Source organism: Nicotiana tabacum, chromosome 6 (genome assembly GCF_000715075.1).
Source record: "Nicotiana tabacum cultivar K326 chromosome 6, ASM71507v2, whole genome shotgun sequence".
Classification (NCBI taxonomy): domain Eukaryota; kingdom Viridiplantae; phylum Streptophyta; class Magnoliopsida; order Solanales; family Solanaceae; genus Nicotiana; species Nicotiana tabacum.
Window position 1 is genome coordinate 126836463 of NC_134085.1, and position 16265 is coordinate 126852727.

The window sequence follows — 16265 nt, forward strand, 5'->3', positions numbered from 1 at the left end:
AACATCTTCTTCGTCCTAAAAATAATATTAAATAACCCAGTGAACCACTCCATGCCCGCCCTAGCCACGCTCTTCCAAAATTCCACTGGGATCTCATCTAGGCCAGTCGCTCTCCCCCTGCTCATCTTATGCATATCCCCTTAACCTCCTTGACTCTTATATGCCTACAATATCCAAAGTCCCGACGACTCTCGGAATGCTCTAAGTCACCTAGCTTAACGTTCTTATCCCCCTCTTTGTTCAAGAGTTTGTGAAAGTAAGTCTGCCATCTTCGTCGAATAAGTGCCTCATCCATCAAAACTCTGCCTTCCTTGTTCTTGATACAATTCACTTGGTCCAGGTCACATTTCTTCCTTTATCTTACCTTGGCTAGCCAATACAACTTCTTATCCCCTCATTTGCCTCCAAGTTCTTCATACAAGCGTTCAAACGCAACAGCCTTGGCCGCTGTAACTGCTAATTTTGCGTCCTTCTTAGCCATCTTATATTGCTCCTTATTCGTCTTCATTTCCTCCTCGTCCACGCTTTCTAGGACCTGTAGATATGTCGCTTTCTTGGCTTCCACTTTGCCTTGAATCTCATTACTCCACCACCAATCCCCTTCGCGGCCACCAGACAAGCCCTTCGAGACCCCTAATATCTCTCTAGCGGCCTCCCTAATGCAGTTCGCAGTCGCGATCCACATACCACTTGCGTCCCTACTACTTTTCCATGCTCCCATAGCCATCAACTTATCCCCCAACTCATGTGCTCTGTCTTTAGTCAAAGCTCCCCACTTGATCCTAGTTAGGCCAAACACAACCCTCTTTCGACGCTTCCTCATGATCTCCAAGTACATGACTAGAAGCCTATGCTGAGTTGTGAAGTTCTCACTTAGGATGACCTTGCAGTCTGCGCACGGACCTTTACCAGACTTCCTGAATATTAGATAATCAATTTGGATCCTGGCCACTAAACTCTGAAAGGTGACCAAGTGCTTCTCCTTCTTCGGAAAAATTGAGTTTGCTTTACCAAATCAAAAGCCTTAGCAAAATCCAGCAATGAAGTTCTACCTCCGTTTCTAACTCCGAAACCAAAGCCGACATGCACGTTATCGTAGCCCCCAGACGTCGCCCCAATGTGGCCATTGAAATCTCCCCATATGAAAAGCTTCTCACTGGCGGAATACCACGCACAACCTCATCCAAATCCTCCCAAAAATGCCTTTTGACCTCCTCGTCTAAGCCTACTTGAGGTGCGTACGCACTAATCATGTTTAAAGTGAAACCCCCAGCAACTAGCTTAATGCTCATCAGCCTATAGTTCACCTTCCTAACCTCCACCACTAGCTCCCGAAGATCCTTATCAACCAAAATACCTACCCCTTTCTCGCCCCTACGCATCCAGAGTACCAAAGCATAAACCCGTCTACATTCAGTGCCTTATCTCCCACCCATCTAGTCTCATGGAGAGAAGCTATATTGATCTTTCTCTTTTGGAGAATCTTTGTTAACTCTATAGATTTCCCCGTCAAAGTCCCTATGCTCCAAGACCCAACTCTCAACCTGGAGGCATCCTTACCACCCTTACCCCCCTTGCCCTACACTCCCTAAGGACCCCTATCCTCCCCCCCATGACCTTACCCTGTCATCATTTAGTACAACCACTATAATCTAATCCACACTACACATGAACTACCCAAATTGTCAGTCCATAAATAATTTCAACCAAAACTAGCCCAAAATCAAATATTTACTGGAAATAGCCCAAATATCATTTTGTAACACAAATCTATTTTGCTAAAACACAAAGGCAGTTCAAACTCTTTGAGACACTAGACTTTAGCAATATTGCAATATTCTAATTCCTTTAAGCCGAGAATCAAAGAATCGAGCACCTTAATATGATTTAGAAATCACTATTAAATGTTAGTTTATTTGATTGGGTCGAAGGATAAAACTTAAAACGCCATGGACAACCATTGAAGCTTGATTAAGCTTGAATTCAAAAATTTGAGTTTTCGAAATTGGAATTTATTTCGAGTCGGTGTTGTTGGAATAAAAGGGCTACATCTTAAGGAGTATAAATCTCAATTTTGGAACGATTTGGTGGAGAGTTTAGGTGGGTTGAATTGAAATTTGAGCCAAATTTGAAGTACACAAGATGAACACGAAAGAAGATGATATGTGTACTCACTATATCTCTCGTGTATCTTTTGTATATCACTCGTATATCAAATATGTCTCTCTTATATATCTCCTGCATATCTATGTATATATGTATGTGAGATACATGTTTGATCATATTTTGTAGAGAATTCTTTTAACTAGATTTCAACTATGAAATGTTGACTCAAAACTAGTCTAAATCATCTCCAATCTTCCTCAATTTTGTATATTAACTCATTTATATATTTTCGATGAATTTCAACTATACCCAGTGAAAATGATCCCTTTTTGCTTAGGTTTTTGGAATCTTGTATATTTTTTCTTTGTGTTTTATCACCTTGTTTGTTACCTCATCCATGAAATTTTCTTTCTGTCTTGCATCTAATGTAGTTGATGACGCTTAAAAATATGGAAGGAGATCTTTGTATGTAATTCTTGGAGGGAAAGAATCCTTATTTATCTAGGGTTTTTAATTTTTTTATGTACTTGGCTAATATTGGTAAATATGTGATTATTGGCTAGAGGTTGATAAATTTATACTTGTTTTGGATATTTCCTTAAGATTATCTTTTATATATTAAGCCTTTTACATGCCTTTTAAAAGCCTTTTATAAGCCTTCTACATGCCTAACGTTACCACTTACCAAACATGATTCAACTGAAAAGAAACAGGCGACAAGTTGGAATTTGGACACTCCGGATAAAGTGAAGACAAGTGTCTTTCCTCTTCTTCTGGCCATTTATGTGTAAAATAAAATTAAAAATCTAAGGAGCTCAATTTTCAAACGAAGCTCTTACACGAACATGGCTAGTACTGTAACTAACTCCTTCTGTCTTTCTCTCAACCCCGCCATTACACAATGGCGGCGCAATCAACAAGTCTTAATCCGGCGACCATCTCAATTCTCTATCTCTTCAACACAACGTCCATTTCGCCCACAATCCATTAGTTGCCGGAAACTGAAACGGTCCGTGATATCTTCAGCTTACATTACGGGCCCTGCTTTTGATGCTATTGTTTCAGAAAACGATCCTAAATTCGAAGAATCGGATGATAGTTTCGTGGCAGTTGAGCCAGTTGAAGTTATCAGTTGGGGTTTTATGTGGAAACTTGTTTCTCGCCACAAGTTGAGGCTCATTGCTTCTGTTCTCACTCTTATCGGCTGTACAACTTGTACTCTCACCATGCCTTTACTTTCCGGTATGCATTCTCTGAAAAATAGATAAAATTTACTCCCATCTGTTTGATTAGTTGGATGAGTGAAATGTTGAATAAGAATAGAATAGTATCAAATCCTATGTAACGTCTCAAATCGGAAAGAATGTCATATAAGTTGAAAAAGGAGTACTGCTCCTATTAGGTTTTTACTTTTACTTTTTTAGAAAAGAGTATTGATTTTCAGTAATTGGGAGGAAAAAAAGTGCCAGTAATCACATTTTTTGAAAAGAGTTGTATTTCATAAATGGATATTTCAGGGTTTAAGCCAGTCAGAGGGCAACCTAAATCTTATTTCTCGTGTCAAATTTCATTATTCAGTTAAAAAAAATGTATTTTCCACGAACTGTAAGATCAGCGAAAATGTTTGCTTTTTGTTGCTTGTCTAAAGCAATTAGCGTTGGAGAATTATAAATCTATGTGAAAGATTATTGTTAAGCATGTCAGAGTGAGGATATGGATACTCGTTCAAAATCTTTTGCTATTGAATTAAGTTCATCCAAGACCAGTTATCAACGTGTGGACTAGCTTAGGATTTTGTTAAGCCCCTCTAGCTACATCATTTCAAGATGATGCATGTTTCTCTCTTAAACATGCTAATGCTAGAGATAATAGGGGTGTATGGAGAAGTGTTATGTATGTTTATATCACTTGACAGTTAAGAATGACTTGAGGGTGTTTGGATTGGCTTTTAAGTTGGTCAAATAAGCTTTTAAGCTCTTTTTAGCTTTTTTCAGTGTTTGGCAAAGTCAAAAAATGCTTAAAATAAGTTAAAAACTGCTTAAAACAAGCCAAAAGCAATAAGTTGGGCAACCCCAACTTATTACTTTTTGGCTTAAAAGCTATTTCTGTTGAAAAACCACTTGTTTTAAGCCAATCCAAACGGGCTCAAGGTTGAGCATGGCAGAGTTTGCATATTCATTGTTTCGTTAGGCAACACAGTGGTCAAAAATACAGTGCAGTTGCATATTTGAATCATATAACTAGTCCAGCCAAAAATTTAAGCAAATGTTAGGCGTATATTATCTTATTTGCAGAAAAGTATAAGTTTTATATGTCGCATGTTAAAGTTATTTGACCAATCAGAGCCAATTTTTAAAGTTGCCAATTGCCATTTCTGTCTGCTTATTTTGGTTGAAATGTTATATCTTTGTACTTATATTTTGAAGAATGTAGCTTTGGTCTAGTGATAAAAGTGTAGATTGTAATGTGTGGGTTTGGCGCACGTCACAGATTCAAACCCTGCTGCAGACCAATAGCCTGGTATTTTAAGTGGAGTAAAGGAGCAGGTCCCGAGTTTTGGTCATTGCGCCACTGGTCCTCGGGGTATCTCAGTTATCAAAAAATATATTTTGAAGAAAATCAAGCAGATGAGAATCTGTCATCCGCTTTCCAAGCAAAGGAGAAAAAGTGATTTATGTCAATTAGCTTGGTAGTTCAAGATGCTACCAGTCTACCACCCATATTAGGCAAGATTATAGGTGAAATTTCAGCACAAGTGAAAAGACACTATGGTAGAGTGGTGGCACTAGACCAAATTTCTTGAAATACTAGTTAAACTGCTGATATCGAGTAAATATACCATTCATGTTTAAATATAAAATTAATGCTGCGTAGGCCTGACAGTTGCCTGAGCTTATCATTGCAGGAAGATTTTTTGAAGTACTTATCGGAACAAGACCAGAGCCTCTGTTGGAACTGCTCAGTAAAGTGGGACTTCTATATGCACTGGAGCCAATTTTTACAATTATCTATGTGGTGAACATGAATTCCATTTGGGAGAAGGTTATGTCCAGCTTAAGGGCTCAAATTTTTCAGAGAGTACTGATTCAAAAGGTGAACACCAAACTCAGATTAGGTGGCTATCCAAATTTTAACCTGATGTATAATGGTTTGTTATAAGATGATGTAACTATAAATGACATCTTAAACTTTGAATACTATGTTTATAAATTATCAGCATTAACGGTATCACATACTTTAATTATTTTATTTGTCATGATTCCTTTGTATCTGTATCATTCTGCTAACCTTGTTAAGAATCACAGATTAAACCTTTTGAAATGGTGAAGATCAATCAGCTGATTTACAGAATAGTTATTGACCCACAGAAAGACATATGTTGCTTTTGACTTCAACTGCTTTCGAAATGTTTGCCAAGATTTATTGTAGCATGGGAAAGATCAATTAACTGATTTTCCTGTCAATCAAGATCAGTCAACTGATTTTTGAATAGTTATTGATGTACAAGAACATATATATTGCATTTTGGCTTCAACTGCTTTGGAAATGTTTGCCAAGATTTTGTGTGAACTCATTCAGCACGTCCTTTTTAATGCTTTACCTTTCTTTCTCTTTGCAGGTTGAGTTTTTTGACCGTTACAAGGTATGCTACTTCATTTGTTATGCTGTATTTTCTGTCATAACAAGCTCGTACATGCCCTTGCGTGCTTGCGTGAATTCCAAAGAGATTTTACTTTTAATTGTACTAAGGTCTAAGGATGTGCTGGTTAAAACTGCTTGCTTTTTAGGTCCCTTCATTTTGGCCATCTTGGTCTAAATAATTGCAGATTTTGAGAGCACTACCTTTCATATATGCTGCTGTACAATTTCCCAGTTTTATTCAAGGAAGACTCCTCTACTATTAAGGAAGCAAAGTGCCCTTTTGTTCTGGAAAAATTCTTACACCTGTGGCTGTAATGGTTTTTGATTAGTCTCCATTTGAGCGTCTCTATGTACTTCTTTCTGTATTTTTCATTTCATGTATATACAAATATTCCAGTTGCTTAAGAACCTTCTTTGAACAAACTTATCAAAGAAAAAAAAAACATTCTTCGAACAATATAGGAAAACAAGGGGAAAAACAAAGACTTCGTTATTTTGTACAATATTTTTGCAAAGAACTAGAAGTTCTTATGTTATTAGTATACTGCATCTAGAAGGTTTCGTGTTGCCATTTTGGTTGCTTAAAGCTTCTAAATGTCTCGTAGAACGTACTCGATGCAAGTATGTGTTATAATTTCTGAGGCAGCCTGTGAGCACTGTCAGTTTGCAACTTTGAATTAGGTTTTTCAGCTGTAAGACTGAGTAGATGATATTATGACCTGCGTGGATGCTATTGAGGAGGGTGGACTACTCGGTGTATATTTGATCTCGCTCTTCCTTAGGCCTTCCAAGTTTGGCTGTCTGCATAAGACTCTTATGCTTGGTATCTCTGTTTACTGACCTTCCTATGTGTACCTACTAATTCATTTAGCTTTCTTTTTGTAGGTTGGTGAGTTAACAGCTCTATTAACAACTGATCTTGGTTCACTCAAAAATATTGTCAGTGAGAATACTTCACGGGATCGTGGTTTTAGGGCATTATCAGAGGCAAGCTACTTTCACTAAATAAAAGTGAGCTTTATATTTTACTTTATTTTTGAATCAGTTCTCTTTCTCTTTGATTGCAAGTGAGTCTAACGTTGGACCGTCGGAACAATTTCAATGTTCTTTTCCTTGTATAAAATTTCCCGATGTTCCTTTCCCGAAATTTTTTGTTCTTAAATCCCCCCTTTTTTATAAGGTAAAAAAGTCCCTTATTTAGACAAACTACCCTTTGCTGATTTATCTTAGAAATGTGTTTATGGTGAGACATCAATTGCATGTTTCTTGACTCCAAATTTTCAGCTCTCATTTTCTGCGAGTGCTTTCCCTTAATGATGCTCAAATTGCATTGTCCATTAACTTTCTCTCTTTCCTCCCATTCACCTGCTTTTTCTCTGTGCATACCTTGCATGATGATCTTTCACCTAGCTGGATTCTCTTTTTAATGCAGGTGGTTGGAACATTGTCCTTATTGTTTGCTCTATCTCCTCAGCTTGCTCCAATTTTGGGCGTACTCATGCTCACCGTGTCTATTTTAGTCGGTAAATATTTTATTTCTGATATTACTGGCTATTCTGTGCACTTTGATATGCTAAGGTATGGCTATTACCTTAGTTTAATTCACAGTTTCTCAGTGTGCCCTTAATAGTTGTAATCATAATAAAACAGTAATACATTTTTCAGTTTTAATTATATAACTTAATTAATATATTTTATAAATTCTAGTAGTGTCACTTCAGCTTGATTGTATTGACTATATGTGCTGATTAATTGTATTACTTAAGATCATATCTATCTTGATGCGAAAGAAAAGAAATGCCACATCAGAATTCAAATATTGATTCTTGGTAATAAAGGCGCAAGTAATAGGTCGAAATGGAAATGCAGAAGAAGATAATTGATGGGTTTTGGTAATTACTGGTATTCTGTTTAAGTTGTCTGTTCACCTTCCTAATGGTTGTCAACTTATTAGCTGTGTACAAGAGGACAACTGTAAATGTCTTCAAGGCTCATGGACTGGTCCAAGCATCAATAGCTGATTCTGTGGCCGAGTCATTTTCTGCCATTCGCACTGTAAGTTCATGATCTATAGCCCATTCAGATTTTACCTCAACTTCTATAACTATAACTACTAAATTTCAGATTTTCATGTGATGCCCTTGCACTTCTTTGGTGGTAATGAATACGACACTGACCTCTTCTGCAGGTGAGGTCATTTAGTGGGGAGAAGCGTCAGATGTCAGTGTTTGCTCGCCAGGTAACTTAGAGGCTATATGATTTTCTTAGATTCAGAGTAAGGACTAGATTATCATAGTTGCTGTTCTAGAGATGCTAGAGTGTATTTGTGGAGTTTGACAGGTACTCGAGTATGAGAGTAGTGGAATAAAGCTTGGAACGTTCAAATCCTTCAATGAGTCAGTAACTAGGGTGGCAGTTTATATCTCCTTGATGGCTTTGTATTGCCTTGGTGGAAGCAAAGTAAAGGCAGTAAGTACGTTAAGAAAGTTATGGATATTTATATCGTCAAGAGTTTATCCATCTTAAGCTGTAATTTGTTTTCAAGTTTTGAGTATGTATATCTGGCTGCACGGTTTTCTCTATCCAATAGTAATTTTAATGATATCTCGAATAATCTTCGTCTTATGGATTTGATTTTATTTGCATAGTAACTGATAATTCAAATTATATCATATGTAGGGTGAAATGTCAGTGGGAATTGTGGCTTCATTTATCGGATACACTTTTACACTAACTTTCGCAGTGAGTAATTCTTGCTGCTGTTGCTCTCTTAAATTCCCACTTTTATGTTCCTTCATCTGCTTGACAGAGAATGCATTATAGGTTCAAGGCCTCGTAAATACCTTTGGAGATCTTCGTACAGCTTTTGCAGCAACTGAGAGAATCAACTCTGTTTTGTCTGGAGCTGAAATTGATGAAGCGCTTGCATATTCTTTAGAGAAAGACATGAAGCAAAAGAAGGTCCGTGATGAGACTTTAGAATTATACTTGGTGAATGGTTCTAATGAGAAGAAACAATCTACCAAAACAAGATACATGTCTTCCTTAAAATTGGGTAGCAGTGTGCGAAGCCTTGCAGAGACAGGTGATATCTGTCTTGAAGGTATGTACTTTTGCCATATCTGTTTATTTTGTGCTGCTTGTACAATACTGTAAAAAATGGGCATAGTATTTATTTTGATAAGTCGATAAACTGGGTACAGATAACAAGTTTTGATGATGGATTTAGTTCCTTTTGGATGGGTAAATCTATGAGGTAGATCTTTCTGTAACTTTTTGTCAAGGAGATTTTATGGTCTCTTTTCAGTAAAATGTGTTGCTTATGAGGACTGCTATTGTTTAGGAGAAACAGATCTTATTCTTATCTGTTAATCCATGATTTCAGAAATCTGGCCTTCAAAAGAAGGGGGAAGTAATTGAAAATGCACCATTTGTCAATTAATAAAATGCTTTTCATATTTCGTTTGCAGATGTGTATTTCTCGTATCCAGTGAGGCCTGATGTGGAAATCCTCTGTGGTCTTAATTTAATGCTAAAATGTGGAACTGTTACAGCTCTGGTGGGACCAAGTGGTGCAGGGAAAAGTACAGTAGTACAACTATTAGCACGTTTCTATGAGGTCTACTTTCCATATCTATTTGAATATTCCTTAATACAAGTTTTTGTGGTCCTTCTAGGAAGGTCTAAAGGTAAATATATCAGTCAATAACCTGACCTTGCAGCCAACTCGAGGCCGCATAACTGTTGCAGGAGAAGATTTGCGAACATTTGATAAGAGCGAATGGGCACGGGTTGTCTCTATAGTGAATCAAGTATGTGTTGCTCTTTTCTTTCCAAAACTCACTGTTTAAGCAGTGAGACACTACTCTCAGGGTCATCATGAAGTTCTCTTGATCGAAGATTTAACTTGAAATCAAATTCTGGATGGTCTCAGACTCTCAGTGGTTATTTTGAGCCTTGTAATCACTTTTTATTTGTTGCTGACATGCATAAAAACTCGCTTGTAGGAACCTGTTCTTTTCTCTGTATCGGTTGGAGAAAATATCGCCTATGGTCTCCCTGATGAGTTTGTATCCAAGGACGATGTGATAAAGGCAGCCAGGGCTGCCAATGCTCACGAGTTCATAATTTCAATGCCACAGGTTTGTCATTTCTGCCAGGTTGCTCCCTGTACCCTTCTATTTCATATTTGCTCCTATTCTGCTAATTATTTCTCGAAAAAACTGACAGGGTTATGACACATTGGTTGGTGAACGTGGTGGCTTGTTGAGTGGTGGACAGAGGCAGGTAATAAATTGATTTGCTGTTTATGCGTGCACTTATCAGAGCTTTTCATTATTTTTTTTCTCGCTACACTAGTTTACAGAGTTCTTCTGACTGTGCCATCTTTCCATTTTCAGAGGATTGCTATTGCAAGGGCTCTACTGAAGAATGCCCCTATTTTGATTCTCGATGAGGTAGTCTTTGGCCCCCATTTGCTCCCTCTCTGTCCGTTGACTATCACACCGTATGCTCTATGATACAGTTCTGTGGGTGGCCTTAGTATCTTCTCTCTCATTGTAAACTGGTGTAGCCTGAATTATATAGACAGATTTAAACATTTTATTGTTGTGGCATTACAAGCATAGTCCCTGCAGTTCTGTGGGTGGCCTTAGTATCTTCTTTCTCTTTGCAAATCTGGTTTAGCCTAAACCCTATCTGCTCTAGGAAGACCGTGGATATATATACATTATAGAATAATACCCATCCAGCTGAACTCAGACCAGTAAAAGTATGAATTGCAAATCCTTAGGTATTAGAGGATATTGTGATACTATATATGTTTGATGAAATATGTCTTCTGTTTTTTCTGCAGGCCACTAGTGCTTTAGACACAGTAAGTGAGCGTCTAGTCCAAGAAGCACTGGACCATCTGATGAAGGGACGAACAACTTTGGTAATTGCTCATAGATTGAGCACAGTTCAGAATGCAGATCAAATTGCTCTTTGTTCTGATGGGAAGATTGCGGAGTTGGGAACACACTTTGAGTTGTTGGAGAGGAAAGGCCAATATGCTTCTCTGGTTGACACTCAGAGGCTCGCATTTGAATAATGTATAGCACTTCGTTTTTGCTTGTTTTTCAGAACAATTTCAGAGGCAGAATATGTGAGTTACGCTAATTTAAATTGGTTGTCTTGCTTTAAAAGCTTTTTCAACTGTGTTCGACCACACCTAAACATTCTGATCCTGACTTCTTTCCAGATGCAGCATGATATTGTGCACTGCAGGGGCAAACATTAGGGATTGAATGTTGAATGGAAGGAGGATGGATATAGCAGGAAGAAAAACAGAGAAACAAGTCTCTTTTTTCTTTTGAACATAGCAAAGTTATACAAAGTTTACATGCTATAAACAACTGATGTAAAATATAATATGATTGTACTGGTTACTGTAAATCCTGTATCATTGGATATTCACACATCTAATGCTCCCATGAATTTTACACTATCTGTATTACAAAATTCAATATTAAACTTTTATAACATCAAATGGATTGCAACTTTAATATGCAATTTCTTGGCCTTTCTGTTTGTTTTATCTTTGAGAGCTATACATTGTATCTCACATAACTGTTGCTTAGCAAAGTTTCTACGTACTGGAAAATGAGATTCTAGCATTCATTTTTGCCAGACATTCTGTTGGAAGGCTAAGGAATGTATTCATAAACGAGTCGTCAATAGGTTCAACCGTTGCCACCCCAACAAGTTTGCACCTTCCTTCTTCATTTAGCCTCTCCCCTCTTCCTTCTCTAATTCTTCCCTTCGTTTCTTCTGACGTTAAAAGCGTCTCCACAAGCAATGGTGGCGCTCTGTAGATGGTTCCAACTGAAAACCAGAACTTGGCCTTGAACTCCAGATTGACCTATTAAAAGTTATAAGCTTGAAAATTAATCTCTTTCTTCTTGATGAATTCATATATTTCAGCTATAAGGACAATCAAGTAAGGGGTAAGCAATGTACCTTGCCAGTTTCTTGGTTGACATATCCTCTAAGGAGCTCGGGGACAACATCAATTTTCAGAAAAGGGGGCAATGGCAATCCCAAGAACTTAGCAGTTGCAGATGTTAATGGAGGAATGTACAGTTTTTCCAAGTCAAAATCAACGGCAATTTCGTCGCTTGACTCAATTCTTTTGCCAGTTCCAGTACCTGAACCTCCTTTGGCATTATACACAAAATCTGGGTATCTAGAAATACCAAGTTTGCAAGCTTCAAAAGTCTTGAAGTCCACATTGTATGTACCAGTTCTTGGAATTGTTGTTTCAGTAACAGCACCAGCAGATTGTGGCTGTTGCTGTGAACTTATGATGCTAATTCTGGGTTTTAACTGAAGTGAGGAAAATGAAGATATATGTCTTGATTTGGTTTTGGGAAGTTGGGTGGAGAATTGAGGACTTGGTGAGTAAATTTGAGACCCCATTTTGTTAGTGTCTTGCTTTTAGAAGAAAGAGAATGGAGAGTATTTTTTTTCTTTTTCAGGAAGTTCAAGTGGCAGATTTGTGCCTTTTATGTGAACCTCAAGTTGGAGTAGACATGTCCAATTTGTGTCCACGAGTTAGGATCTTATCATCATATGTTGGGCAAAAGTCCCAGCTCCTTGTTATGATTGCATTATATATATTCAAGGCTTTAATAATAGCCCTAGATTAAATCTTCTTCAAAATCGGAACCATGCATTTTAGGAATAAATATATTTTAAAATTGGATATTTATTTCTTTATCAGCTTGTGATATCAATATTAGAAAGGTAAGTCTGTAATGTGTTCATCGTTTTACTTGAGAAGTTACCATCCTTCATGTTTTTAACTTTATTACAGTTTAGCAATATTTAGGTTAAGCAAGAAAAACATAGTTTTAGTAGCTCTATCGTACTAAAGAATAATATTTAATCTAGTTTATTTTCTAAATAACGCATCATGGCAATATAATGTAAGGATGTATTACTAAAATTTTATTACCATACACTCGTTGCATTTTTACCGTTGGATTTTCCATCTCAACATCCTCATTTAGCAATATGCATTTTTAGCAATATTTTATTACTTGAGAACCTACCGTTGCATTTTCCACCTCAACATCCTCATTTCAACTACTTTCGTCTTCTGGATATGTAAGTTCTTAACAGACCAACACTCAGCCCTATTCATCATGGTCAGTCTAACCACCGCTTTGTAGAACTTTCCTTTGAGTATCAGCGGGACTCTCTTATCACACAAGACTCCATATGTTAACCTCCACTTTATCCATCCAACCCAATACAGTGTGTGACATCCTCGTCGATCTCCCCTCACCCTGAATAATCGACCCAAGGTACTTGAAGCTGCCTCTACTTGGGATAACTTGTGATTCAAGCCTCACATCCACGCCAACTTCCAACGGCTTAGCGCTGAACTTACACTCCAAGTATTCCGTCTTCGTCTTGCTCAGCTTGAAACCCTTAGATTCAAGAGTTTGTCTCCAAACCTCCAGCCTATCGTTGACACCGGCTCGCGACTCATCAATAAGAACTATATCATCTGCAAATAACATGCACCATGGCACCTCCCCTTGAATATGGTGTGTTAGCGCGTCCGTCACCAGGGCAAATAAGAACGGACTGAGCGCAGAACCTTGGTGTAACCCCATTACAACCGAAAAATGCTCAGAGTCGCCTCCTACTGTCCTAACCTGAGTCTTAGCCCCATCATACATGTCCTTAATTGCCATAATGTAGTGAACTGACACACCTTTTGCCTCCAAGCATCTCTAGAGAACTTCTCCAGGAACCTTGTCATACACTTTCTCGAGGTCAATAAACACCATGTGTAAATCCTTCTTCCTCTCTCTGTACAATTCCACCAACCTCCTAACAAAGAGTATAGCTTCTATAGTTGAACGACCTGGCATGAATCCAAACTGGTTATCGGATATAGACACTGTCATCCGCACCCTCGCTTTAACCACCCTCTCCCACATTTTCATGGTATGAACCAGTAATTTGATACCCTAATTGTTACAACTTTGGATATCACCTTTGTTCTTATACACTGGAACCACTGTACTCCACCTCCACTCATCTGGCATCCTCATCGCCTTAAAAATAGCATTAAATAACCCAGCCAACCACTCCAATCCTGCTCTCCCCACACACTTCCAAAATCCCACTAGAATCTCGTCTGGCCCGGTCGCTCTGCCCCTACTCATCTTACGCATAACTCCCACGATCTCCTCAACCTTGATGCGTCTGCAGCACTCAGAGTCACGGTGATTCTCGGAATGCTCCAATTCGTCTAGCACAATATCCCGCTCCCCTTCCTCATTCAGAAGTTTATGAAAGTAAGTTTGCCATCTCATCTTAATCTGGTATGCAAACACCGGATGCGGTAAATTTTGCCTTGAATAAGTATAAAAAGCGATTCACTTACTTTAAGATAGTTTGTTAGTTTAGAGACAACTATGCTAATATTAGTAAAATCGATACCTAAGGTATACTATTTGAATTGTCGTAATAAGAGAAGTTTAACAAATTGTTTATAAGATTTTGACACAACAAAATTTTGATTCACTCATAAATATAAGACTTCTAAAGTGGATATTACAGTAAACTAACAATATGACGACATTGAAACTTAATTAACATCTACAGAAACTTGTAAATGAATATTATAGTTCTATAAATAAACTTATTATTTAAAGTTAGGATTTTAGTTTCTCTTTCAAATTATAAAGATGGTCATCATAAGAAAACAAATTATTCAAAATAAAGATAGTAAGAAATGTTTGTTGGAAATAATTTTCTTTTATCGTGTGGATTGTACTCCAAAAAAAAAAGTTTGTTATGACTGAAGCTCACATGCTATAATAAACTCAATTTACTTATCAGATTAATTTTATCATTTGACGTGACTGATTAAACCATCCTAGATCGACAATGATGCGAAATTTTGTTTTTAATTAATTAACTGATCAGAAGGACCCAATTAAAATGAATAATACTTGTTTCTGAGGAACACTAGTAGAGATCCTTCATGTTCTGGAAGCTCATTTGCCCAAACACAATTCACCAATTTAAGGAGTGTTGGTCTGGTCCTAGCTTGCACCCAGTTACTTATGTCAGTCCGTCTTCAATAATGATTTATTACAGTAGTTAAAAAATTCAATAGGAAAATCAGGAAGCACTACAATAATCGCTAGTCTCTTCATTTTTTTTTCTTTTTCTTTGTTGTCATTTTATTATGATTCTAAAGGTTTAATACCTGCAGGTACAAGCGTTAAGACAAAAATCTCTCAAGTTCAAATGAATCAAATCACATCAAAATGAGGGTTTGCGTCCAAAACATAAATGATGTTATCTATGGGATGTCCTAGTGAACAAATATTGCACATCAACATTTAAATCTCAGCATATATAAAAAAACACTAGTGATTACTATTCGTCTACCTAAGCCTTGGTGGTAAGATTATCTAATATCGATTTTAACGAAAGATACATAGTCGATATATCATTGAATAGTTGAGATGCGCTTAAATTCAGCTTGTTTGGATGGTTGTTAGTTGTTACCTATTGTGTTGTATTGTATTGTTACTTAAAATATAATATTTATTTTGATTGTTTCTTAAATTTCATTGTGTCGTATTATTAAATCCATTTTTATGTAATGACCGATTTTGTGTGATCGCGTCGTCATCTTGCTTTTCTCTCTCATCTTGCCCATTTTATTTTATTCTTTATCCTGCCTTTTTATTTAATAATTCTACTTTGAACCCTACTTTTTTTTTTGTAATATTGTTCATATTATTGGTATGTGACATCATGAAATGACAACAAACAATACAATCTATCCAAACGTTATATTTATTAAAATGATACAGTACAATATAATTAATACAATATGACACTGTTATGAAATGATACGACCATCCAAACAAATTGTTGCCCTATAAAACAATAAGGGTGCAATACATGGAATTATAAGAGATTAAGAGCTTAACTCGGACTTCATTTAAAACAAAGCCTACAAGAAAGCGTTCCTACCAAAAGGATATCATAGAGTGGTGGAAAGCACAAACATGACAGATTATGATAGTGAAAAATTGTCGCTTATGAACAAAAAAATGCTTAGTTGAATGGTCCCGCCACCATCTATATCCACATTTTTCCATTATGTCAATGTGCAGGCCTAATTGCTGGAATTGATTGTATTTGTACCAAATTTTGATTCTCCATATGGCCATGTGGGGTGGGAACAAGACCACTCCCCAGGTCACATTCTAAAAAAGAGATCCACATAAACTATAGTTTAATTAATAATTTGGAGCATGTCAACGCGGAAATACCCCATCATTTTGTCTACCACCTGTACCTACTCACATGGTCACAGATTGGATAACTTATACTACTATATTACTTTGAGAAGCAAAAAGCCTACACCAAAAACAACTCTAAAGTCAGCTCTTTGGCAATCACAAGAAAGGATTATCTGTATTATTGAAGTAAAT

General features: G+C 37.1%; 3 protein-coding genes across 6 annotated transcripts; 1 reads left to right on the top strand and 2 right to left on the bottom strand.

Moving 5' to 3' along the window:
* Positions 1-394: 394 nt before the first annotated feature.
* On the bottom strand, positions 395-1382 carry LOC142182035 (uncharacterized). Its single transcript, XM_075255891.1, has 2 exons — positions 1012-1382; positions 395-917 (listed from the first exon to the last, which is right to left on the bottom strand). The coding sequence occupies exons 1-2, from the start codon at positions 1380-1382 to the stop codon at positions 395-397; spliced, it is 894 nt and encodes a 297-aa protein (XP_075111992.1).
* A 1406-nt stretch (positions 1383-2788) lies between these two features.
* LOC107770825 (ABC transporter B family member 28) lies at positions 2789-11301 on the top strand. Of its 4 annotated transcripts, none has more exons than XM_016590156.2 (17): positions 2789-3348; positions 5012-5199; positions 5726-5749; positions 6634-6735; positions 7181-7271; positions 7703-7803; positions 7937-7987; positions 8089-8217; positions 8428-8490; positions 8572-8851; positions 9219-9367; positions 9471-9560; positions 9756-9890; positions 9979-10035; positions 10149-10205; positions 10604-10894; positions 10991-11301. In XM_016590156.2, exons 1-16 carry the CDS (start codon positions 2952-2954, stop codon positions 10838-10840), a joined length of 2151 nt encoding a protein of 716 aa, XP_016445642.1. In that variant the 5' UTR covers positions 2789-2951; the 3' UTR covers positions 10841-10894; positions 10991-11301. The 4 variants fall into 4 exon arrangements, with proteins under 4 accessions (XP_016445642.1, XP_075111409.1, XP_075111410.1 ...); XM_075255308.1 differs by having other exon boundaries at positions 10997-11301; XM_075255309.1 differs by lacking the exon at positions 2789-3348 and adding an exon at positions 4649-4877.
* LOC107770827 (uncharacterized) lies at positions 11175-12301 on the bottom strand. The gene is made up of 2 exons (XM_016590158.2): positions 11749-12301; positions 11175-11650 (listed from the first exon to the last, which is right to left on the bottom strand). The coding sequence occupies exons 1-2, from the start codon at positions 12205-12207 to the stop codon at positions 11378-11380; spliced, it is 732 nt and encodes a 243-aa protein (XP_016445644.1). The 5' UTR covers positions 12208-12301; the 3' UTR covers positions 11175-11377.
* Positions 12302-16265: the final 3964 nt, after the last annotated feature.

What these genes read in the sequence shown, in the direction of transcription:
- LOC142182035 (XM_075255891.1), bottom strand. Translation starts at nt 1,382, where the DNA reads ATGCGTAGGGGCGAGAAAGGGGTAGGTATTTTGGTTGATAAGGATCTT. An exon ending in TTGCTAAGGCTTTTGATTTG is followed by an intron (nt 918 to 1,011) that starts GTAAAGCAAACT and finishes TCTAATATTCAG; the next exon opens with GAAGTCTGGTAAAGGTCCGT.
- LOC107770825 (XM_016590156.2), top strand. Translation starts at nt 2,952, where the DNA reads ATGGCTAGTACTGTAACTAACTCCTTCTGTCTTTCTCTCAACCCCGCC. An exon ending in CACCATGCCTTTACTTTCCG is followed by an intron (nt 3,349 to 5,011) that starts GTATGCATTCTC and finishes TTATCATTGCAG; the next exon opens with GAAGATTTTTTGAAGTACTT. An exon ending in GTGGAAGCAAAGTAAAGGCA is followed by an intron (nt 8,218 to 8,427) that starts GTAAGTACGTTA and finishes TATCATATGTAG; the next exon opens with GGTGAAATGTCAGTGGGAAT.
- LOC107770827 (XM_016590158.2), bottom strand. Translation starts at nt 12,207, where the DNA reads ATGGGGTCTCAAATTTACTCACCAAGTCCTCAATTCTCCACCCAACTT. An exon ending in TCAACCAAGAAACTGGCAAG is followed by an intron (nt 11,651 to 11,748) that starts GTACATTGCTTA and finishes AACTTTTAATAG; the next exon opens with GTCAATCTGGAGTTCAAGGC.